The following is a 26,316-nucleotide window of genomic DNA, read 5'->3' as shown; positions in this document are numbered from 1 at the left end:
CTTCAGTTACAGTCACTGCAAGCATGTAAACACATCAAATATTTGCTCTATTTGGGGCCTGATCTCTAGACTAGAGGCATTGCTTTGATTTGGATTTGGAAGTTTTGGCTTTTTTGATGCTACTGAGACTATGGGGGGAAAAACCTGACTCTGAGCCTCTGCTGCATTAGAGAAGGTTAAATTGAGCTAAACCTCAAAATAACCCACCGGTAATGGCTTAATCAAATGTACTCTGTGCTTCCTAGGCCAGTGCTAATTTATCCGAACAGTGGCCTCTTCAGCAGGAGGTAAACATTGGGTCTTGGTGCTTGAGACACTGCCTCTGGCAACTGAAAGGTAAAGAACGATTTCCTTTTCTAAACCAAGAAACAAATCATTGCAGAAATAAGAATGAGCACATTCAACCCCTGTACCACTCCAAACAATGATGTCCTTGTCTGGTTCCCATCCCAGTCTGGTCTGCTCATTGTTGTGTCATTGTGGTGTGGAGACAAGAGCACCAAAATTGTCTGCAAATGCACTTAGCTGACGTGTGCATGTGTTAAAAGTTCAACACAGTTGCTGGTGTGTTTAGGTTTCACAGAGTCCATCTGTTTTTCTGGCCCAAACATTTCTTTGTGCTTCTGCCACACTGCCAATTGAAGGCCCCAACATAACACATTAACAAAACTGGATTTCCCTTAGACAACAGTCCTAGAATGACGTGCATTAAAACACAAACTCCTTGTCTTGAGATATATGTATTGTATGCCTTCTAATAAGGTGTTAAACAGGAAGAAATGTATTTTTTATTTGTCATGTGCTTACCCTCTCCACAAAGCATTCTGCTATGGCTGCCGCATGGGGGCTTCGTTCCAGATCTTCCAAAAGCTCACTATGAAAAAAAGATTCAATTCAGTTTTTCGTGCATGACAAAAGTATTTCTGCTCACATATTCTCACAAAAGCATTTGCAAGCTGAAAGATCTATTGAGTGTCATATAAAAACCGGTTTTCTGACATGAGTCTATTTGTATGTTTAAATGTTGCTATTCCTTTTCTGAGGAAACATCTGGTACTGGACACTCTTGACTGGAACAGGCTCAAACTCCGGCCTGCATTTCTAAACAGCATTTATTTCTTTTTTATCATTTAGTAAACTCTTGTCTAAATGCACACAGATGGGAAGCTTTTCATTTTGGCTCGATTTCCTCCAAACGTGTTCCAATATCCCCACAGTCAAACTTGAAAACCTTTCTACACTATTAAGAATAAAGGTTCCAATAGGGGTTTTTCACAGCAATGCCATTTCAGGTTCCCCAGAGAACCTTTCGGTAAAAAGTTCTTAAAATAATGTTTTTCTTAGCGCAAAGAATATTTAAATAGTCTGAATAAGTCTTTTTTTTCTTTATAAAGAACTTTTTGTGCAATGGAAAGGTTCCATGGATGTTAAAGGTTCTTCATGGAACCATAGATGGCAAAAAAGAACCTTTATTTTGAGAGTGTACACATATTTTCTACATTCTGCTGGTGGGGAAAAGCTAATTTTAGGAAGTAAATCAATGAAAAATCATATAGGCTGGTAACAGTGTCTGGAAAGGAAGCTTGGTTTAGTAAATAAAGTAAAGTAAATAAAGGAAGCTTGGTTTAGTAAAACCATCTCTATTGTGACTCAAACACTAAAAGGAAACAAATGGATTTTCCCTCAAGTGTTATGGAGTTGATATGAACTCTTGTGGTCGGTGGGACTTTTTCGACTGAGGATGAGTGGTTGTACATTCTCTGACTATGTTCTGAAGGGTTAAACGAAAGCTGTGTGAAGGCTCGCACGCTGTATTTCATTCAGTCCATTAGCAAAACTCCAATATTCATTCCCACAAGGCCCCCAAACCGCCAGGCCGGTCAGTCTCGAGGGATCCCTCCTTGCATGTCGTGAAAGAAAACAACGTGGCGCTCTCTAAACACTATGGACTTTCCTTCATGTGGCTGAGGGGAAAAGTTCGGAAGGAAACCGCAGAACTCCAGCCTTCATCATCCTCTCTTTCCCTCTGAAGACGAAACTCATTTAGTGGCTGACCTTTGTGGTGGGGGGACTTCATTGTGGTTATAAAGGAAATTGAATGAGTTTATTAATGATTTCTTAGATTGTCCAAAGAGCTTGATGTTCTAGGTGCCTGTAGGGATGGGATGTTCTTGACTTATGACTTGAATGTCTTGAAAAGGTGTGTCATAATAACAACACATAGTTCTGTAATTTGTAATTGTAAAGCAATAAAGATATTACTGTCGATTCAAAGCCACAAGTATCTGCTTTCTGGTCTGAACTGTAGTAGATAAGTTGGATTCAATTAGATCTTGGCAAATCTTGTGAGGTTTTGGCCCTTTCACTCAAATCCCAGGAAAGTGTTGGCGGACCAAAGGTTTGAGACTTGAAATATGTGTGTTACATTCATACTTAATACTTTCCCAGGTTCTTCTTTGCCAGATACGGTACATACAAAGAGATATTTGAGTGTTTAGCATCATATTTGAGGTATAATGAGAAATTTAATACATTATGACACTTCTTTGAACGTGTCAGGATTGGCTACCAAACCATGTAGCAAAATCATACAACAGACTACAATGAAGAGCAGCAAAAAAAATAAAAGATTAATTTTCAGGAGTTATGACCAGAGACAGGGAGTTACCTGAAAGAAAGCCTTTTTTTCTTTTCTTTTTTTTTAACGTAATTCCCTTTGTCCCATTCAGTCTTCACATCACCCTTCCCCTTTTTTTATGATCTCTTCTCAACCCATAAGTTGTTGTCTTCTCTCGATTCATTCTCTCCTCCTAGTCTTATCCCTTTCTTTTGTCTTACTCCCACCATTCATCTATTAACATGGTGTGTATAACTCAAACAGAAGTTCGCTGCATTACAGTTCCTTTTATCTAGCTCGTATTTCCCACAGCAGTCAAGCCTTTATTTTTGCTGGAGACGCAGCATCCTATGGAGGGGGAAATTCACACAGTCATTCTTCTTTTTTATACATTATACAAATCCTCAGGACAAATCTACACCCGTTATTTCTCCCGAATGTGATCAAAGCAGACAGTGAGACAGTGAGGAGACAAGAGAGCAGTGAAATGAATGCTTTGGGAAAAACCAGATTTGTCTTTATTAAGAAAAGTACACTCCTAATTCTCAGTGTTAAGGTTGAATCCAAAATGAAGTCAAAGCATGGTACAGTGGCAGACCGTGACCTCATGCAAGCACACACAGTAGGCAAAGGTTGCTATGTTACTTAACGGAGGGATGTGTCTGGGCAGTTAAGTGTCTCTCAATGGATCTGTCCCAAATTATACTTGATGTGTACATTTTTATAAGCAAGTCCCAGTAGTTTTATTAAAAGTATAAGAAAAAAAAAAAGATCGTTATATGAAGATCGCATAGAATAATTATGAATATATCCATTATAAATATAATTTATTTTAATCAAGTATTATGAACATTATTTGTATAATTTTTCAAAAATTATGACTGTCCTACAATTGTGATGTAATTTTTCCCTTAAAGGTATAGCGGAGGATTTTTTACTTCCGGGTGGATCACCTATACTATTGGTCCTCCTAATTGTCAATCATTATGGTGAATCAATCAAACTTATTCAAAAAGTGGAGAGGGCGGGTCTTATCTAAAATTCGGAAAGATCCTCCGCTATACCTTTAAGTTGGTGTGCTTGTTACCAAGGAGACAACATGAAGAGCTTGATGCAAAAAGTGTAAAAACACTTTGGAGTCAGTGAGATTTTATTGATGTTTCTGAAAGAAATCTCTTATGTCAAGTCAAGTCAAGTCTTATCAAGTCTTATGTTCAAACAGACTGCATTTATTTGATCAAACATTCCATAAACCAGTAACATTGTAAAGTATTATACCATGGTCTGGGTGAATACTCGATTCCTGATTGGCTGCAGGGTGTCCATTAAAAAGTGATAGAGGACACTTAGTAAAGGAGTTCTGGTGAAACTGACTGTTTACCGTTCGAAATTAATAAATGCGCTGGCTACATCAGCTGTGAGTAACCATAGCAACAGGCAGTCAAAGTATCTATACGGACTATAAATCGAGCGGAATATAAATATCTCCGGTTGCTAAATAAACCGTCAGGCGTAACCAGGGAAACCAAGTTATTGTTTGTAAAAACGTTAGATTTCGATTGTAAAACGAATTAAAATATAAACTAATGTTTTAAAAATGTGTTATTTGGCAAGTGACCATGGTATAAGCGGGTTAATGCCCTTCGAGGTGTCCATTGTCAGGTATTAATGGACTTCGGCTCCGCTCCGCGTCGGACGGTTCACGCCTTGCCGTCGTCCATTAATACCTGACAATGGACACCTCGTCGGGCATTAACCCTTACTTATTACAATGTAAAATAATTGTTTTCTGTTCTTTCTCTCTCAGACACCATTCTAATATGCTGATTTGGTGCTCAAAAACATTTATTATTATTATTAATGTTAAAAAACTGTTGTAGGCTACTGCTTAATATTTTTGTGTAAATTGTGACACTTTTTTCAGGAATCTTTGATGAATAGAATGTTTAAAAACAGCACTCATTTGAAATATAAATCTTTTGTCACATTATAAAGGCATCCTTGCTGAATAAAAGTATCAGAAAAAGTTCGAATGGTAGTATATTTGACCCTGATGTTTTTTTACACCCATTTAAGGGCACCAGAATGAGTATAGAAGGACCTAGAAAGATGTGATTACAAGTGCTAAAATAACCCTAGAACAATATGAACTGATGAGACAGTTTTAAAAGAAACACGGGAATGAGTCAGCAGTGGAATGTTTTCATCACTGCAAAATAGAGAGGAGATTCCCAAGCCAGCAAAAACAGCCTGTTCTGTTGCAGTCGCTGCACAAGACAAATGCAGCATTCCAGTGCAAAGGCACAATTTACAATGCTTCACTATAACTGGACTGATGTCTGTGGGAACAAAATAAGTCCTGTCTGCTGTCCCAGGATGCACTGCTCGCTTGGCTGCACCCTCACTTTCTGACAGGTCATGTGTGGCTCGTTCACCACAGGGGCTGGAGCTCTACCTCGGAGCCTGGCTGCTTTGGCTAAGAGGAAAAGGACATCTGTATGTGTCCTAAAGTTCTGACCAGTGCCAAAAAAGTAGACTCAACAGAATCAAGTCTGAATACAGGGGCTACATTCCACAGCGATGAGCAGAGGGCTTTTAAGAGTAAGAAAAGGCAAAGAGAGAGCCTTTGTGTGTTTAAACTAAGACAGGAGGGAAAAACAAGATCAGTCAGTCATTTTATTTAGGCTTAACAACTAGAGAGTTACGCATGAGAGCTGATTTAAAAGGACTGTTCACTTGAAAAAATGAAAATTCTGTAATTTACGCACAGTCGTTGTCGTTCCAAGCCCGCATGCTGTTATTCTTTCTCTGAACACAATCAGAGAAATATTGAATAATTTCCAACTCCCTGTTTTCCATAAACACAAAGCTTTACGGGATGAACAGACCAAATTTCAGTCATTATTCACTCTCATATTAAAATGTTTAATGTTTTGATTTGTGAGTGACCTAAATTTCAGTCTATTATCATGTAATTATAGCGTATGGTTTCAGCCTAATTGGAATATACTCCATACACTACTGCTCAAAGTTTGGTATGACTATTATTATGATTTTTTTTTTTTTTTTACAAAGAAATTAAAGGAGTACTTCACTTTTAAATGATAATTACCCCATGATTTACTCACCCTCAAGCCATCCTAAATGTGTATATGACTTTCTTCTTTCAGACGAATACATTCGGAATTTTAATACATGTCCTGGCTCTTCCAATAATTTATAATGGCAGTGAATTGCAACCAACAGATTGAAGCTCAAAAAAGTGCATCCATCCATCATAAATGAACGTCCAAATGGTGGGTTAATAAATGTCCAAATGTCCAAATGGCATCCTTCTGAAGCAAAGCGATGAGTTTGTGTAAGAAAAATATTTACATTTACATTTACATTTAGTCATTTAGCAGAAGCTTTTATCCAAAGCGACTTACAAATTAGGACTAAATTAAGCGAGTCATCATGAAGAGGCAAAAACAACAACAGTGCAAGAAGTGCTAAAAATACGAAGTTCAGGCATTATTCAGAGTAGCATAAGCCCGATAAGTGAGATGATATGATATTCATATTTAAAACTTTATAAAGTAAAATAACTAGCTTCCAGCCAAACGAACATACGGATCTGACTTAAGTGTAAAGCGCAACTTATGCGAGCAATGCAACGTACTGCTGATATTTACGCTACACTACTTCAGACGCCATAAGTTGCGCTTTAGACGCAAGTAGACTGCGCATGGTCGTTTGGCCGGAAGCTAGAATTTTACTTTGTAATGTGTTAAATATGAATATTTTTCTTACACAAACTTGTCGCTTTGCTTCAGAAGGCCTTTATTAACCCACCGGAGCTGTTTGGAGTTTGTTTATGATGGATGGATGCACTTTTTTGAGCTTCAATTTGTTGGTTGCAATTCACTGCGATTATAAAGCTTGGAAGAGCCAGGACATTTATTAATATAACTCTGATTGTATTCGTCTGAAAGAAGAATGTCAGATACACCTAGGATGGCTTGAGGGTGAGTAAATCATGGGCTAATTTTCATTTTAAAGTGAACTACTTTTATTCAGCAAGGATCCATTAAATTGATAAAAAATGACAGTAAATATATTTATAATGTTACAAAAGATTTATATTCCAAATAAATGCTGCTCTTTTGAACTTTCTACTTATCAAAGATAAAAAAATTTAAGTATCACTGTTTCCACAAAAATATTAAGCACCACAACAGTTTTCAACATTGTAATAATAAGAAATGATTCTTGAGATCCAAATCTGCATATTACATTAATTTCTGATGGATCATGTTACACAATTGCATTACATTTTTACATTTGTAATAATATTTCACAATATTACTGTTTCTACAGTATGTTTGATCAAATAAATGCAGCCTTGGTGAACATAAGACTTTAAAAATATTTTTTAAAAATCTTACTGACCAAATATGACACAAGTTTTATTTATGGGTAAACTTTCCCCTTAAGAATGGTTTTCTTAAAAAACGAATAACTCATTCTGCTCATTACATGCCAATATAATCTCAAGCAGAGGCCAAAAGCAGCTGTGATGGGAACAAATGCTCTGCCATTTTATTACAGGAAGTTTTATTAAATGAGGTTGTGAGGACACCCAAGAGTTTTTAAGATTTTCTGTTTTCAACAGCCAAGCTGATTTCCCACAACAACTGGCAGTAAGGCGGCGGGCGCCATGTTCAATTTCAACACTGCCTAATGTCATTAGGGGGTGATGTGGAGTGGAGTGGACCAAGTAAGAAAATTATGTAAAAACGGTGTTTGAGTGGCAAGTAGCAGCGACCCACCAATTAAAAACCTCTGGGCTCAACCATGCGTACGAGTCTGAAATAAACACAGAGTGTCATTTGCAATAAACAGTGTGAAGCAGACACATAACAAGACTGACTAAATCGGTGGACCATGCATGAACTCGTAATGTAATAAACCATATGCTGCACGTCTTTTAAAAAGAGCTTAAGTTATGATGAAGGCTGAGAAAACGTCTCATGAAGAGCATTCCAGATCGACTTCAGCAGTCAAGGGACAGTCTGCTGGAGTGTATCAGAAATGGCGAACACTTGCTCTTGGCAGACATCTGCACATTGTCCCTCACGGTGGGACAGAGCAGGACACAGGCCAGTCATTTTGTCGGAAAAAAATTCAGCAGACACCGCTACCACCCAGACAGACATCTTGACCACCAGAGCTTTAAAAGGAAGAAGACACCAACCTGTTAAACTCATAGATGTCCTCAATGTTGCAGAAGAGGGTGCTGACCTCATCTGGTTTGAGAGGCAAGTCTCCACAGTCAATAATGCAGCCTAGATAGTCCTGAGAGAGAGAAACCAAGAAAGATTGAGTTTGATGACCTCATAGAAATCATACGAGGCATTTTCACACTTTAATTTGCTTTGCTTTTTTTTTTTTTTTTATTCACAAAACTCCTGTGAGACCTGTGAAATTAGTCAAATCACTTTTTCCACTGTAAACACTGAGATGATTCATAATTCATAGACTACAAAGATACTATAAATGCGTCCTTCGCAGCAGGACATGACTCTCACCCCTGAATGATCTCTCGACACCAAAAATCGCTGTAACGTAATTACCGTGGACGTCACACTTGAGCCCCTCAGTGATCTTCAGTGTAAACATACAAAGCGGTACTGAAAAGCAAAGCATGCAACTAATATAGTGGTTATAAGGAGCCCCTCTAACAATATTTATCTTTTCTCTCTCTGCTCTTTCAACTTTGACCTTGAAGAAAGTCATAAGCTAGTCTCATGAGAAAACTGTCTCATCATCATGCCACGTAAAATACTGGCTGGTTTAGGCCGCCTGCTGAGGAAAAGAGAAGCATGGGGTCACCAAACGTTGGTTTGGAGTGGTTGGTTAACACTGCTTTAGTCAAGCAGTTTCACTAGGTTAAAGTTTAAGGAAGTCACAGTGAAAGACTTACAACTCGCAGCTCAAATAATGAACATTTTAGAATGAATCGAAGTCCTTTTACGAAATTATGTTTTAGTATTTCCGCTTTTAAATCCTCCAAAAAGTGCCTCATCATAACATCTTTTTTGTATTAGAAAAAAAGAAATTTATATTTGTATAACCCAAAATGTTTCTTTAAAAAATCTACAGCACAGCTTAATAATTAACTATCATTTCCACTAAACCAACAACCTTGTGGTAGTGAGGTTTCTGGCTTGAAGTGGTTTTCCAGCACTATAATCATCATAATGAGGCTGTTATGAAGATACAGTACATTCTTGCCTTAATGAGGAAAATGCATTTTGTATTAAATTAGAAAGTTAATCATATTTTACAACCTCTTCTGTGTCCAACACAGGCCAAAAACCAAAACAGATCTGATGCCAAATGGTCTCAGGAGTGGTTCCTGGCTGTTAAGCTGGCAGAGTTAAACAGCGCTATCTATCAACATTGTATCAGTTAGTTTATCAGTGCTTGGCCTCATTAACCCTTAATTAGCAAGCCTTGGGACCAAAACCAACAAACCATCATAGACAAACAAATTCCACCAGACTGCAACGGACTATAGTGCGGGAAAGTGCCAAGAATGGCCCCTACAATCTCCCGAGAGAAACTACAGACTCTGGAGCCAAGAAAAGAAGGCCACCAGGCAAAACAAACTAAAAAAAGATTTTAACTGAAAGTTACAGCAAATAGCTACAAATAAACATACATTTTGAGTATAGTGAGACAGTAGACTGACTTTATAAGGGGCTCTCTTTGTCACCCTCTCGCTTTCCCTGTGCCTCTGCATTCCTGGACTGTAAAACATGGGGTCTTTTTTCCTCTTCTGTTTGTTTCCAGAGCCACAAGGTGTCTGGGAAAGCAAACATACTGAGGTGGGGGCAACATAAGCCAGAAAATAAGGGACTGGTGCATTCAGCACCTTTACAAGGCAGGGGGAACATGGACACTGTAATTACCCTGATTTACACACAGCAATAGGCTGGAGTGAATTCCCCTGAACGAATGGAGCTCATGAGCGTGAACTGGAGCGCTAGATGAAGAGATGAGTGATGACACAGCTACTCAGGGAAGAGTGAAAATCCAGGAGGTGAGGGGAAATCTGAGGATTACATTGTGAGTTATGAAAGGAGAGTGTGTGAGACAAGCGGGACCAGCCACAGACAAAGGGACCATAAGTTATGTGCACATTTTCTTGGCAGATGCCGTCTTACTGAAATGACTTACTAGAGCGTACGTGAAGTGTGTTATGACAGCCAGTCTAGCAAAAAGAAAAACATAAATGTTCACATAATGTTCACATAAGAGATATGGACCAGAAGAAGAGAAGAGAAGAGAAGAGAAGAGAAGAGAAGAGAAGAGAAGAGAAGAGAAGAGAAGAGAAGAGAAGAGAAGAGAAGAGAAGAGAAGAGAAGAGAAGAGACGTACAGACAGACAGACAGACAGACAGACAGACAGACAGACAGACAGATAGATAGATAGATAGATAGATAGATAGATAGATAGATAGATAGATAGATAGATAGATAGATAGATAGATAGATAGATAGATAGATAGATAGATAGGTGGGAAATGGACAGATGGATGAAAATAAATGAACAGAAAAGAAAAAGGAGAGACAGACAGACAAACAGAAGAAAAGAAAAGAAGGGATAGACAGACACAGTATAGACAGACAGATAGAACAACTGACAAAGAGGGAGAAAGAAAGAAAGAAAGAAAGAAAGAAAGAAAGAAAGAAAGAAAGAAAGAAAGAAAGAAAGAAAGAAAGAAAGAAAGAAAGAAAGAAAGAAAGAAAGATGTTATCTCTGAGAGGAAGTTTGGAAAGGTGGCAAACAATAGAGAGAGAGAGAGAGAGAGAGAGAGAGAGAGAGAGAGATTGTAACAGAAGTTAAACACACTCTCAGAGTCTTTGTCTGAGAAACTAGGTCAGTTTGGAGTTTGGAACAGGAGTCGGTCCCTCTCTCGTGAGCAGCCCCTCTCCATCTCTGCTTGTGCCCCAAAATGGGGGCTACAGCCAAACCCCCCTCGTCCCCCAATTTCCTGTCCTATTTGGCTGAAATTCAGCTAAAACAAAAAGGGAGAATCTCTCAGTCTTGCTCCCCTTAACGCTCCCCACATCAGCACACACTGGAGCTGAACCCAGTGCACCTGAATGTCACCAAACGACACTTCACAAACTAATAATATAACCCACACAAACAACAGGCAAAACACAAAGACACAGCAAAGCCATGCACTCTGAGCTCGTTTCCAGCTAGCTTGACATCATTCTTTGTTACGCTTTCTATCAAAACCAGACGGCTCTTACTAATAGAAGCAGAGCCTGGCTAAGTATGTCTCCAATCAGACATCATACACGCATATCCCAGAGTCAGCACTATGTCCCCAAAACCATCCACCACTCAGCCTCCATTTTGAGACCACAGATTGATAAAACAGCAGCATTCCTCGGCATGATCTGCGTCTTTCAGCAACCAATTTCTGGCTATTTGATCTGAAGGCATCTTTTCATAAAGCAGCATAAGCTTGCATGCCTTCTCTTTTTATTGGCTTATGAAAAGCTCGACTTCAAATAAACCATCAGCAAAAGGGAAAAGGAGATACATTTCAGGCATTCCCCAACCTCCAGCCTATGTACCCATGATCCTCTGCAATCAATCAGTCACAGATACAAAGGATAACAGACACATACTATACAGAATATACCCGCACACCTGTTGATGGCCGGCACTGGAAACATTTCCATGAGTTCAAAGGCTGTGTCGAGTAGACCACAAACAGAATGACCTGTGACTCATGACAGACCAATTTCAACACTCTCTAGGCTCAAAGAAAAATCTGCACAAATTAAACTAAACTCACTTACCCCCAGTTTTACAAACAAGGCTTAAGCCTAGTGCCAGATTAAAATGCTTGTTTGAGCTGTTTTAACTTTATCCAAAGTTGCTGTTTGGATTTAAATTGGCAAATACTATAATTAGATCATTATTGCAGTGATTATTATGTTTCTAGCATGTTATATGTTTGGCAACAATTCTTCTAACTCTAATTGATGGAGTGTGTATCTTTTAATTTCTTAAACAAACATGTAGGAAGACACATCATGGCCATATTCCAGGATGACAAAGCCAAGATTCATCAGGCTCAAGCTGTGAAAGAATGGTTGGGAGGAAGCATGAAGAATAATTATTTCATCATCATGATCAAGATCTTGTACTGACAATGCAAGAGTCAAGTCGACCCCAGCACATTCCAAATACTTTCAAAGAATTTAAGGTCTATACGCAGAGTTGCCAATTCATGTGTGAAAATTATTCTTCATGCTCCCTCCTGAAGAATGATTCTTCATGCTCCCAATCTCAGAGTCACATGATCCGTCAGAAATAATTCTAAAATGCTTATTTGCTGCTCAAGAAATATTTCTTACTATTATCAATGTTGCAAACAGTTGTGCTGCTTAACATTTTTGTGGAAACCAGGATTTCAGGACTTTTAACAGCAAAGAACAGCATTTATTTTATATAGAAATCTTTTGTAACATTATAAAATGTCTTGTTATTTTTGATCAAATTGAATGTCCTTGCTGAATAAAAGTATTACAATAAATTTAACTGTGATAAATGTGAGGAAAGCTTATGCAAATGTGCAACGACTACCAATGGGAGATGTCAAATCGCTGCCAGCGTAAACGGGGCATAACATATTGGTGCTTATCCATGACCCCTGCTGAAGGTCACAGTGGAGGCCTGTTCTTCCAGCAACCTGTGCATGGAAATATGATGAATGTGTTGAGAAGCGCCCACAAAGAGTCTCTTATATTTACAGCACACTCTGATTTGTGCGTGCATGCGTTTGAAATGCTGAGCAACAGCCTCCTTATTGTCCCGGATCAGGGCTGTGCATGCGGAAAGCAGCGCAGAGATGCGTTTGAACTGACAGTATGAATTTATTGTTGCTTTCATCCAGTGCCATGACCTCCTTTGCTCCACCTGAATGCGTGATGAATGGCACAACAGAATCTCACAATGATCACATTTTAAATCGCCGTTGGCACAGGGAAAGGGCTCGGCTTTCTCTGCTGTCTGTTATTTGAGTCCTGGATTACACACAGGGTGGGCGGCGGGTGAAGAGATGTGACGGTTGAAATGCTGATCTGGATGAGCTTCCATGACTGAGCAATCCTAGAGCTCAAAAGAATGTACCACCACCTGGGTGGGTGCGGACCAGCAAAAATTATAGTATTCAGTGGGTCTTTTTCAAAGTCACCCTATATGTGTTTAACATTTATATTTTATAATAACATTTAGACATTTAAAATAGGGGTTCTTGCCCATGTAAACCATCACCATGCTAGGGCAACGTGAGTGGTTCTGAGTGGTTTCTAGACCATTGCTAGGTGCTCGCAGGAAGTGTTTTGGATGGTTTCTAGACCGTTTGATAGATATTTACTAGGTTGTTCTGGATGTTTTCTAGGGTGTTGCTAGATGTTCTCTAGGGTGTTGGGTGGTTTCTAGGCCGTTGATAGATGCTCACTAGGTTGTTCCGGGGTGGTTTGGGTGTTGCTTGATATTTACTAGGTTGTTCTGTGTGGTTTCTAGGGTGTTGCTAGATGCTCGCTAGGTTGTTCTGTGTGGTTTCTAGGGTGTTGCTAGACGCTCACTAGGTTGGTCCGGGGTGGTTTCTAGGCCGTTGCAAGCTGTTTGCAGGGGGTGTTTTGAATGATTTTCTAGACCGTTTGATAGATATTTACTAGGTTGTTCTGGATGGTTTCTAGGGTGTTGCTAGATGCTCTCTAGGGTGTTGGGTGGTTTCTAGGCCGTTGATAGATGCTCACTAGGTTGTTCCGGGGTGGTTTGGGTGTTGCTTGATATTTACTAGGTTGTTCTGTGTGGTTTCTAGGGTGTTGCTAGATGCTCGCTAGGTTGTTCTGTGTGGTTTCTAGGGTGTTGCTAGACGCTCACTAGGTTGGTCCGGGGTGGTTTCTAGACCATTGCTAGGTGCTCGCAGGAAGTGTTTTGGATGGTTTCTAGACCGTTTGATAGATATTTACTAGGTTGTTCTGGATGGTTTCTAGGGTGTTGCTAGATGCTCTCTAGGGTGTTGGGTGGTTTCTAGGCCGTTGATAGATGCTCACTAGGTTGTTCCGGGGTGGTTTGGGTGTTGCTTGATATTTACTAGGTTGTTCTGTGTGGTTTCTAGGGTGTTGCTAGATGCTCGCTAGGTTGTTCTGTGTGGTTTCTAGGGTGTTGCTAGACGCTCACTAGGTTGGTCCGGGGTGGTTTCTAGGCCGTTGCAAGCTGTTTGCAGGGGGTGTTTTGGATGGTTTCTAGACCGTTTGATAGATATTTACTAGGTTGTTCTGGATGGTTTCTAGGGTGTTGCTAGATGCTCACTAGGTTGGTCCGGGGTGGTTTCTAGGCCGTTGCAAGCTGTTTGCAGGGGGTGTTTTGGATAGTTTCTAGACCGTTTGATAGATATTTACTAGGTTGTTCTGGATGGTTTCTAGGGTGTTGCTAGATGCTCGCTAGGTTGTTCTGTGTGGTTTCTAGGGTGTTGCTAGATGCTCACTAGGTTGCTCCGGGGTGGTTTCTAGGCCGTTGCAAGCTGTTTGCTGTTTGTTTTGGATGGTTTCTAGACCGTTTGATAGATATTTACTAGGTTGTTCTGGATGGTTTCTAGGGTGTTGCTAGATCCTCGCTAGGTTGTTCTGGATGGTTTCTAGGCTGTTGCTAGGTGTACTGAGTGTTATTAGTGGGTTGCTATGCAGTTTCTAGTTATCTCAGTCGTGACTTAACAGGCCAAGTCAAAAGAGCACACCTCACCTCAAGATATTTAGAAAAATGTAAATGGGTCGAAAACAGCATTGGACTTTCATTGTATGGACACATTTTTTTTCAAGAGTGTCTTCTTTTGTGTTCCATATGCATACAGGTTTAGAACAGGATGATGAGTAAATAATGACAAATATTTAGGGGTATACTAGCCTTTTAAAAGGTTATAAGAAACATTATTTCAATATTGTTTGCAAATTCCATTTTATGTTCTTACGATATGAAACATGGTAAATGGAGTGTCTGATCCTTACCTCCACAATGCTCTTGAGGTCCCTCACGTAGGCCTGCTCGGTCTCCACTATCTCCAGCGCCACCCTCTCCAGGCGAGTGAGTTTGTGCAGTGGTGTTGTGGAGGCGGGGAGGGGACTGGCTCCCGTCAGCAGGGAGAGAGGGGTGAGGTCCAGGCTGATGTCTGAGCCGTTTCGTTGTGGCCCAGGGTAGACCGGCATGGCTCCGTAGGGGAGCGATGAGGAGGAAGACGACGAGTGTCCATCTTGCAGCGAGGCAGATGAGGCAGAGGAGCTGAGACTGGCACCGCGGTCACTGTCGGAGCACACCGTGTTAACAGAGGTGCAGCTCCCACGGGACGCACCGCCTGAGGAGGCCATGCGGCTCACGATCCCACTCAGCGAGGACACAGAGGAGGGGCGCTTGGCAGCTGCAGCAGAGAGAGACAGAAACAAGTTGGTGTGAGAATTCTAGTGATCACTGCATAATACAGTATTTTTGGTGATTAAAAGTAAAAAAAAATAGACAGCATGCCAAGACAGCAATGTAGAGCAAATGGAGACTTTGGCTTAAATATCCTGCATCTTGAAGACCCTAGTAAACTCACATGTGTCTATTCTAGAGTTTCAGAAGAGATCTCAAAACTCTATTAAAAATTGCCAGGATACCAAAGTCTGTGTCCATGAATCAGATATTTTAATATAAACTCATTATCATTTCTCATCAACCAGTTCCCATTCCAATTACTTTAAATGAACAGAATGAACACAAAATAAGTTTACATTTACATTTAACATATAAACAATATGCATTTTTAAAGAGTAAAGTACAAGGACAAACTATAAGTGCTTACAATGTGTTTCCTGCCTGCCTCAAAGGTGTGACTGTGCAAAACTACATCACAATGGTTTGCAGCAAACCCGCAGAGGCTGTCAATCTAATGGTGCTATGCACGCCCTGTATAGACAGGAAACAAAAATCACAACTTCCTGACTGCAATTTGCTGGACGATTAAACCTGCGAACACAGAAGTCATTCAATCAGCCGTGCCCTAAAACGACCAGAACATCTAAATCAAAACAGTGACGTTCTGCCTGAAGAGCCGTATCAAAAACTGAACACAACAGTCTGGTCGTCAAGGCAGGAGAACACAGGCCGGTACAGAGCGCTGTAAGGATTGGCATTGTTTAAAGGCTGAATGCTGGGCTGTGCTCATCACAATGGTGGCCCAGTTACAGAGCACAAGCCGGCAGAGACGAACAATCCTCCATTTCCTCTGACCTAGCAGGCAGGGCGACGCAGTCAACTGTTACTCTCTGCACTCCCTTCCTCGCCAAGTCTGCCTATCATCCATCAAGTATTCCATCTGACCATTAGCTGGAACTGCTTGCTGCCTTTTCTCCCGTTCCCTGCGTTCATAGAAGGTTTGAAAGCACTTCTGTAATATTGATTGCCTGAATTTGATTTAAACGCACTCATAAAGTACATGAAGGCATGTGTTTATCTTTTGCTGGCCCCAATCCAAGATCAGCACCACTATGGCGGCAGTCGCACATGAAAAAATGTGCAAATGAGGAAAAAACGTGGAGGGATGGATTGTAAAATCCTCTACAGCCAGACATACATCACCGCTACAGCCATCTTTTGCTTTCGTTTGATGCCTATCTCAAGATCAGCTGTACTGGATACAAAAGCATTCAGGAGAACGTTCAAAGCACGGCATAAATTCAGCCAGACAGATGCATGAAGTGTGACAACGTAAACCCAGTGCATCCTCTGGAACAAAAGCAAACAGACAGGGTACTCCATCACTACTTGGGCGTGAAGTCAGAAACTTTCATGTGGCATGGAAGAACCAAAGGCAGGGGACTGTTTTACCCTAAACATGATCCCTATGGATTTTGTAATCCCCAACATTAAGTTTAAAAAGCCTCTAAGCGCACAGCACGAATTAAGAGTGGATAAATCGGTTGGGATTTCCAACAAAACCTGACCATCTCTAGATAAGATTGATGAACATGTGCGTGAGCCAACACACATATACTGTTCTTCATAATTATATGATTCCTAATGGAAAATGCAATGACTCGATTAATTGTGCAGCTGTTTTGGAAATCTGAAATAATACATTAGAGCTCATTTCCTCGTAATATTTTCATAATGACATAGATCTACTTAGAAATAATGTAAAAAACACCTTAATTTGGTCTTTGTGTCCATAATTGTGCTAAATTATTAGTTAGTGATACGTACTTATGAGTTCCAGTAATTGTGGTATTTTCATCAGAAATTTCATGCGCACTGTTTTTTTTTTGTCACTCAAAGTTCAATAAAGAGACTAACAAGGCTCATCTAACTCCTATCAGAGAATCAGGCCTGTTATGTAGATCATGGAAGTCTGTGAAGATCATTTGGCCAAATGAGTGAAAGCCAAGAGCAAGAAATCACATACCTGATCCGCAAGGCACGGCAACATCAGCTGGAATGACCACCAGTGCGGTTAGCTGTGAATTATGTCTTCTCACTGTAGTTTAGTTAGTCCTCATAACTAATTCAAAGCAACTGGCTAGCACTGTCTTCCAAATGACATCAGGTATCCAAATGATTTCTGAAACTGAATCTTATTCCAGCAGAGACTAAACGGACCTCACCATTCGTAACGCAGACAGGAACCATGCACCATATCTAACGTGCATGAAATCTGAGTGCACACTTCTCTCTCATAGTGAGATTTCCTGTCTAGGTGTGTATTAGCGTGCAGGCCGCAAAACCACGTTATTTTGAGAGTTGTCAAACTCTTCAGTCCTTGCCGGAAAATACTGAGGAGCACTTATATGTTAAAGAAACAAGACAACAACATATGAGTAACCTCTGAATTAGGTTTGAATTTGGGTGAATCTCACATATCCAGGTAACATTTCACCCCAAAATAAAGCACAAAAAAATAAAATAAAATAAAATAATAATAATTGTGATTCATTGTCACAACGCAAAAAAATCTTGAAGGTCATAAAACAGGCTTCATTTTTCATATAATTTTTATTTTATTTTATTTATCTATCTATTTATTTGTTTGTTTATTTATTTATTTATTATTTAGTACTTCTAAATATTATCTTCTCTTCCAAAGTAAACCTCACAATTGATTACATCACAAGGGTCCCTCCTTATATAGCAGGAGTGACCCTTGTGATGTATAAACATAAATTTCGACAAACAAAAAAATCAAAGAAATGAACACTCATTAAAAGTCATTAAAAACATTTATAATGTTACAAACTATTTCTGTTTTCTTTTGAAATTCTATTGACTAAAAATGTATCTGTTAAATTAACTGTTTTCAATATATAATAATAAGAATAATAATCGTTGTTATAATTATAATAATTTATTATAATAATAAGAAATGTTTCTTGAGCAGCAAATCAGCATATTAAAATGATTTCTGAAGGATCACGTGACTGAAGACTGGAGTAACGATGCTGAAAATCCAGCTTTACCATCACAGGAATAAATTACATTTTTAGAAAATGGTTATTTTAACTTTTAATAATATTTCAAAATATGATTGTTTTTAATGTATTGTTGAACAAATAAATGCAGCCATGCCAAACTATCGAATGTTAGTGTGTGTGTGCGTATATATATATATGTATATATATGCTTTCCATTCCTGACTAGCACAAGTTAGTTCTCTAATAACATCCTCCTCCTCCGGATAATGACATCATTTTTACTGGAAACAGAACAGAAAACAGTATCAAAACTTGCCTGAGCTTGACCACAGCATATTACTGAAAGTCCGCTATGCCTATTTATAGGAATACATCCTTAAATTACAACACAGACATTTAAAAGAATGTCTCAAAAAAAACAAAAAAAACATACAAGATAGAGCTGAGCTCAAGCAGTGAGTGTTTACTGTATCAACGTATCTAGGTGCTCATTCGTCTGTTGAGATACTTCCTGTGTGCCGTGCCAGTCTGCACCTTTCGGCCCCATTAGAGGAAGTGGTGAAACCAAATGTAAGCAGTTCCCTGCAAAGGTGCTCAGAGCTCAACAACACCTCATCACATGCCAGCTGAAGTCACGACGATATGATTTGGGTCAAATGTCAAAGATGTTTGTATTCATGATCTTTTTATTATTTTGAGGTTGATTACATGTGATTTTAAATGCATATATTTTTGACTGTATATTAACAGTGATATATTGCTCTTTTGGGATGTCATGTATAGTATATTGACAGCAACTTGACATATTCCTTCCAGATTCTATCTGACACAAAAAGATTCTTTCCAAACATAAATGTGCCCCTTGGTCTCTATTGCATGATCAGAATTATTTCAATCACGAATTGTTTAGAGAGCCCAATCCAAAGAGAGGTGACCAACCCTAAACAATTGTGATTGTCAGCACATTTCCAACCGACTTGTTCAGTTTGTTTGAATTGATAATGTAAGCAACCATTCTTTGTGAAGTAGGAGAGGCTGAGATCCAAAAATATCAAGAGGGAGACCACCCTGTCCAATTCTGAACCTGATAACTTAGCATTTCATTCCTAACAGACACTCTTATCTATGGCATGCTTGATGGCTTATCTCCATTGAAAATTGTGCAATATCTCGGAAAATATATCTTTCGTCATTTTCCCAGGCTCTCGTTTGTGGTTTTGAACTCAACCACAACATAGAAGTTAACAAAAGCAACTTCAAATTCAGACCGTGAATGAGCAGTTCCTGTCAGTAGCTTTTGATTGGGATATTACATAATCATGTTCAGATTTTCAAACACTGATATTATTTGATTGACATCTGACCTTGGTTGGAGTTTTTTTTCTGGCTGTCGCGGCCCGCCCCCTCAGGCATGGTGTGATTCTATCACAGGAAGTAGAAACCTGCAAAACAAATGCAAACTGTTAAAAACAAAACACTTTCAGTTGATCTATAAGCAATGTTATGTGACAAATGTAGTGAAAAATATGGGCAGAAAAACAATAAAAAAAATTATAATGACAGTAAATATATATATTTCTCATCTACCGTAGTTAGATGTTCTTTTCTGGAATAACAGAATCAGCATATTTATAGCATGAACAGAACAAAAACACAACACAACACAACACAACACAAAATAAAATAAAATAAAATAAAATAAAATAAAATAAAATAAAATAAAATAAAATAAAATAAAATAAAATAAAATAAAATAAAATAAAATAAAATAAAATAAAATAAAATGTTAACCCCAACTAATTAAATTAAATTAAAATAGCTCAGTGGGTAGCACTAACACATCACAGTAAGAAGGTTTGTTTGGAAAATAAAATAAAATAAAATAAAATAAAATAAAATAAAATAAAATAAAATAAAATAAAATAAAATAAAATAAAATAAAATAAAATAAAATAAAATAAAATAAAATAAAATAAAATAAAAATCTCTACTACAAACTACACAGTCAGCTCCGACATAAGTCAGAACATTATTACCATCCAACAAATGTACTGTATACTCCCATTAGTTTAGACTGAGGAAAAACTACTGCAAACTGACTCTCTTTATCAGTTCTAAAGTGCCTTCCGCTTCTTTCATGAGAAGAGGAAGACAATGAAAAAAATAATATGGAGGAAAAAAATACCAAAGGTCTGAGCCAAAGCAATTAAAGAGCTGAAACGCGATAGATGCTATGAGTAGGTGGTGGGGGGTGGGTAGCTCGCAGCCGTCTCTCTCTCTCTCTCTCTCTTAAAAAAGAAGAGAAAATTAAACATATGTAATGGTTGGCACAGACACAAAAATCTCTCTTTCCCAAATGTTGAGCATGTGTCCTGTCAGCGCAATTGGTGCTGGAACTTCAGGAAAAGGAAACAATAGGGATAGACAGGGCTCCTCTATGATGTGTTAATGTTTATCATATCCCGACAAGCCGTCTCCCACGTCACCTGCCCCGGCCTTCACTCCACAGGCTCCCTGCTGCCCGTCACTCAGAGGACAACACAAGCGGGAGAGCTCGACATCTGAGGGATAAGCTTTTAGCTATCCAGCCACCCTTCATAACTCAGAAAATGACAGAAATAGTTCACAGCATATAGGGTAGAATTTCTACTTTCTCGATTTGCTCTGATGTCTTGCAATAAAATTGACACAGGTCTTTTCCTTCAACTTGATTTATGATTTTCAATAAGGAGTTTTCTATTATTTAAAAAAAAAAAAAAAAAAAGCATATCACCCAATTTTATCTTTAAAATAAAAAAATTTGGCTACCCGTCAGGCAACGTCGGGCCGTTTTTGAGTGTCGACTGAAGTCGTTTTTCAGTGTGTTCCGCACCGTTGGCTCTAGTCGGACGCCGTCTGGGTTTTTTTTTTGGGCCGATTCAGCATGTAGAATCAGTGTCGGGCCGTTGGTGAGAGAGAGGACTCTAATTGGTTGTTCAGCTTTGTGAATGAGTCAGTGCATGAGAATAATAGCATAACACAGCAGCAAGAAGTCAAAACTGTACAGGTAGAAGGCTGTTCTAATTTTACGTCATCTTACCTGAGTCTTCCTTGGCGAGTACTTAAATATTAACACGAGCGGCGTGGAATAAAGAAAGTGATCATCAGGATTGATATTCAAAACGGTATAGGCTAAGCACGCCCTGCTTTGTTTACGGTTTGCGTATCTGCAGCATCGGTTTCCCTTTTTGTATGACGAATATAAAACAAAAACCGAAAACACCATTTTCGGGCCGCCGAAATTTTGGTGCATCACTATTCGGCATCCCCCCCTCCCCCCCCCCTTCTGTCAGAACAGACATGCAACCTGTTTTTTGGTCACAATCCAACAATTGACAAACCCTGATCTGAAGTTTTGGATCAAATACCCGAGAGGGACAGAGTCGGTCTGGGCGTGATACAGACTAGCTCCTGTTATTTAGGCAGCTCTGTTTGTCTCCATACTTCTGCTGCATTGAAACACTCAAAGCCAAGCGTAATGATCTGTTTTGGATGTCTACTAACCAGACCAAATTAAAAATTACCCTGGCACTTTTCCATGCACTGTCCTTCAGAGTGTTTCTCACCGCAGTCCCCCGGGTCCTTTAGAGCCCATTTCCAGCTCTGCCTCATTAAAGGCATCTCACTTCCTGTAACTGCGAGCATGAAGGTTGTAGAACACTACAAGCATTTGCGGTTAAAACCCCATGTATTTTTTTGGCTCCAGAGCTTGTTTGCTGCGAAATTCCCAAATTCCAGAAATGGAATTGTGGTAAAAATGAACTCGCTTCACGACAACAGTTTCTAATAGCGAATAAATGTTACCGTCGGGGGGGAGGTGGGCGGCGGTGACAACAAGTATTTTTGAGGCCGAGTGGATGCGAGCCAACATCTGGTTAGCCAGCGCAGAGGTTAGAATGAGGTTAGCAAGACTCCACTCTCCCTAATGCAGAGCAGCCAGTCTCCATACGTCTTCCAAACACCCTGACGTGCTCCTCATGCAAAATTGCAACTTTGTCATATTGAAAAATGTTGAGCGGGAGGCTTTTTTCCACCCTGTAATTTTCATTACAGTTGCATCTCTCATGGCATCATTCCAGGTGCATCCGTACGCTCTGCACTTTGACAACCATAGAGACAAAACTACCCCGCTGACAGAGTCCTATTACACTGGACAGCTGTGTGCGTGTTCTTGCCTGCACATGTGTGTGAGTGTTTTGGGGAGTTTCTTTTGCGTCTCTAAAAGGTAGTAGAGCTGGATGACAATTATATGTTAGTGGGAATGAGTTCACTGTTTTTTGTATTGTAATATAAAATAGTCAGTCACCGACACACAGCAGAGCCCTTAAAGGGACAGTTCACCCAAAAATGAAAATTCTGTCATTAATTACTCGCCCTCATGTCGTTCCAAACCCGTAAGACTTTCGTTTATCTACAAATGAAGATATTTTTGATGAAATCTGAGAGGTTTCTGTATTCTCCATTGATTGACAGCTACGCAACTACAACTTTGACGTTTCAAAAAGTTCATAAAGAGATCTTAAAACTAATCCATATGATTTGAGCGGTTTAGTCCAAAGTTTTCTGAAGAGACTCGATCGCTTTATTTGATGAACAAATTGAATTTAGTCTTTCTTAAAGCTCTCACAAACTTATTAATTTTCTTCATAGATATTTTGCAACAAAAAAGACAAAAGCAGAAGCAAAGCTTCTGGTTTTAACTATGAAAAAAGTTTTAAAACTATTGCTTTGACACTGAACTGTAAAGAATTATCAACAGATGAATTCATATTGCTAACAGAGCTCACTACTGTAAACACACTAACACCCAATGCAACGTCCTTCTATCTTAAACTGTCTGACACACAAGAAGAGGTGTGGAGAGAGGTGAAGATGTGTTTTGATGTTCAGCTGATCTGTTCACAAAGGGAGGTCAATGCTGATGCACCCAAACACATAAATAAACAGGAGCGTGACTATTGTAGCCCATGTGAGGGGGGTCAGTTCTGGCCCTGAAGCTCTATTGTCTTAAACTGAGAGTTTTGAAGGTTATTGTTTGTTTTCCAGCTGACCTTCACATTTCCCCGTGGAGCCGGACCACAGCTCTGCCATCCACTTCTCCACTCCCCCTCCGACATGTCTGCCCAACGCCATCACCATATTTTTTTAGTCTTTTCCTTGTTCAGTTAGACAACAAAGGCTTCCCAAACACAATGGATAATGCTCAGTTGGGGTAGTGACCCATACTTACACAAATGCTGGTGAGGAAATGCAGTGGGCATGAAAGCAATGTGGCAGTGAGGAGGGAGGGACAGTAATGCAGGCCAAACTGTATGTGGTCCTCAATCACGTGAGGTTGAGAGGAGTTTGAGGAGCCTTTTGTTTCAAGTCTTTGTTCAATGTTGTACCTTCTTGTACAATAATAAGTGGGGGTTGTAAAATATGGTAATAACAAAACTGTTTCTAAGAACAAATAATTGGCTCAAGGTGAAATAACAATTAGAACTGAAGACATGGACATGTCACTTCTGCTTTTAGAAAATCACCCAATTTTTTTGGGAAAATAATTTCATATTTCAAGAGTTATAATGAATATACACCAGCCATGCTGATCAGGTTTATAATGTGTCCCCCTCAGTTTTTTAATGTTCAACACATTTCATGGCCAAATTTAGTTGTTTTGGGAATTTGGCCTACATTTTGAAATGACCCATCAGTGCAGAGTGTAATAGCTGTGCACCAGTAATGCAGTCCATGTGAGATCGTCCAAATTTGGCCATTATCAACTGGCCAGAAAGACCAGAGCATTCCCTGACATTCACACTATGAAACAAGGCCAGTGACCTCACAATGACCAATAGAAAGCAGTTTATATAGTTCAAAAGAGCCATTTTCATGGTTCTTCAGAAATGTGTCATGATTGCACAGAAAGGCAATCATTCCCCAGAGAAAATACAGTGTGGGGAACGAGTTTTGGCCGAGAGGGCTGAAACATCCAAGTTCCTGAGGCTCAATAAAAGTGTCATCGGGTGTAGTGAAGAGTGGGGCTATAAAAAAAAAGGCCTGTAGCCTTGAGCTCTTGCCTGCTCCACCAGGGAAATCCCCTTTGTTTCAGTACATGCAACTAATTATAGAAGGAAAGCTGCTCTACAAATGGTGTCTATAAAATAATAAGTGTCTGCCCATAAAGCTCAAGGTAACAAAGCATGCAGCCTAATCAATTTATCAGCGATGGGAAAAGGGGGGCTAATGGACCTTTTAGTAGCCAGGAAAAGGAAACGCTATGTCATGCATAGTGTATGTCATGCATAGCTTGGGAAGTTAAACAGTTATATATTACAAGCAGGAATGTCTCTAGTGATCAAAGATAAGAGATAAAAAAAGACAACTGGATAAATGATCCAGGCAAGGCTAAGTGTAGACAGAAGGTATGATGCAGAACTTTGCTCTGGATGAAAGAACAGTCGGTGCAGATAGAAACCTGGGGTGATCAAGAGTCATAGAGAAGCACAGGAGGGTGGGACGGATTACTCATGGAAGACGCTGTCAAGTCAGGCAGAGAGACACTGCGGATTTGAGTCACCAGACAGAGGACTGCATTCACAGCTGTGAGTTTTTACACACCTGCATTTTGAAACCCTCACAAACACACCCGTTCCATCACCACTGCAAACACAAGACTCCTTGAGAGAAACAGAGTCAGAAAACTCCACCGTCAACAACTTTGTCCCCTCCCATACCCAGCTCTTTTCTCCTCCACCAGTGTCAGAAATGCCTCTGTTTAAGTCAGCCATGTTTTCACTACTACCTCCATTAGAACCTCTACATGGACATCTGCTGGACAGATGCTCTTATCTGGGAATATCTTAGAACATTTGCATTTGAGATGAAAATGAAACATCAAAATTAAATGCATTTTCTAATAGAACATCTACATCGCTTAAAAGGGTCAGTTCACCCAAAAATAAAAATTTCTGTCATTATTTACTCACCCTCATGTCGTTCCAAACCTGTAAGACTTTCGTTCATCTTCAGAAAATTTGGTCTAAACCACTCAATTCATATGGATTAGTTTTAAGATCTCTTTATGAACTTTGAAGCATCAAAATTGTAGTACAGTATAGCTGTCAATGTAGAATACACAAAGCTCTCAGATTTCATCAAAAATATCTTCATTTGTGCTCCTAAGATTAAATAAAGTCTTACGGGTTTGGACATGAGGTAAGTAAATGATGACTGAATGTTAATTTTTGGTGAACTAACTCTTTAAGTCCAAAGTATACTTTGTATGTTACACAGGGTTTGTGTATACTTACAACAGAACACATAGCTTTTTAAAGTATGCTTTGTTTGATGCATGCAAGAACACAATAAGCAATCATCACATGCACACTAGAAAGCTTAATCTTTGTCTACTGTCTGCACTATTTCTCTCCTAAATTTATGAGCGATAAAAATTTAGTTGTACTCATTTAAATTTTGTTGCGTTATCTTGTTTACGTGAGCATCCATGGTTGTTGTAGTCTTGAGTAGTTTGTTGTCGTTGTTCCGATTCCTCCATTTCTTTTCCGACTGTGAAACAATGGAGCAGGTATTTAATTGCACTAATAAGTGCACAATTTTTTAATGTGCATGTGCATGCGCATGCGGAGCGTAAAAAGTATGTACAGTTAAAAAAAAAATCTGACTGAGCACGTACACTGTGTATACTATGCTGATGACAAAATACACTTTGGGCGTTAAAGTTCAGCCATTGCAACAAAAATTCTGACTCTATGAAAGATGATGCACAGAATTCGTGTAAAGCTGCGCTTTGCACCTCAGTCACGTATTGTACCGCATCACTCCATGTGGGACATGGAGCATGAAGCTGGGAAGCTCATCAGCCCAAATTCTTGTAGCTGGGGTGCACTGGGAGGAAATGGAGATTTGGTGTATTTCCTTCAAGCTCTTAGGAGGAGAGGGTTTGTCTCCTAAATTCATGGTAAACTAAGCAGCAGGCCGGCATTAGCAAGGACAGTTTTCCAAGTGAATAAGTGGATGGTGAAAAGGGGATGTTGGCTTTCAAAGCAAACAGAGCTTTGCATGTTAACCTTCACATTCAAAGGTCCAAACATCCAGAGGGAGGGTTTGGCTGACTTCCTGTCACTCAGGTCAGATTCC

General features: G+C 39.4%; 1 protein-coding gene across 2 annotated transcripts in view; it reads right to left on the bottom strand.

Moving 5' to 3' along the window:
* Positions 1–26,316, bottom strand: part of LOC311296468 (pleckstrin homology domain-containing family G member 2-like) — a 40,229-nt gene that overhangs the window by 11,419 nt on the left and 2,494 nt on the right. The window contains exons 2-5 of one of the 2 annotated variants that reach the window (XM_084418278.1): positions 19,500–19,577; positions 14,704–15,110; positions 7,854–7,954; positions 808–874 (exon numbers count right to left, since the gene is read on the bottom strand). In XM_084418278.1, coding sequence (XP_084274404.1) covers positions 808–874; positions 7,854–7,954; positions 14,704–15,110; positions 19,500–19,548 — 624 coding nt within the window. In that variant the 5' untranslated portion in view covers positions 19,549–19,577. Of the gene's footprint in view, positions 1–807; positions 875–7,853; positions 7,955–14,703; positions 15,111–17,132; positions 17,405–19,499; positions 19,578–26,316 lie in introns of those variants that run through there. The other variant, XM_084418279.1, reaches the window with a different exon arrangement.

The sequence above is a fragment of the Rutilus rutilus genome, assembly GCF_951802725.1.
Source record: "Rutilus rutilus genome assembly, chromosome: 9".
Classification (NCBI taxonomy): Eukaryota; Metazoa; Chordata; class Actinopteri; order Cypriniformes; family Leuciscidae; genus Rutilus; species Rutilus rutilus.
Note: the sequence above shows the minus strand (reverse complement) of the source record. Positions and strands in the feature narration are given on the sequence as shown.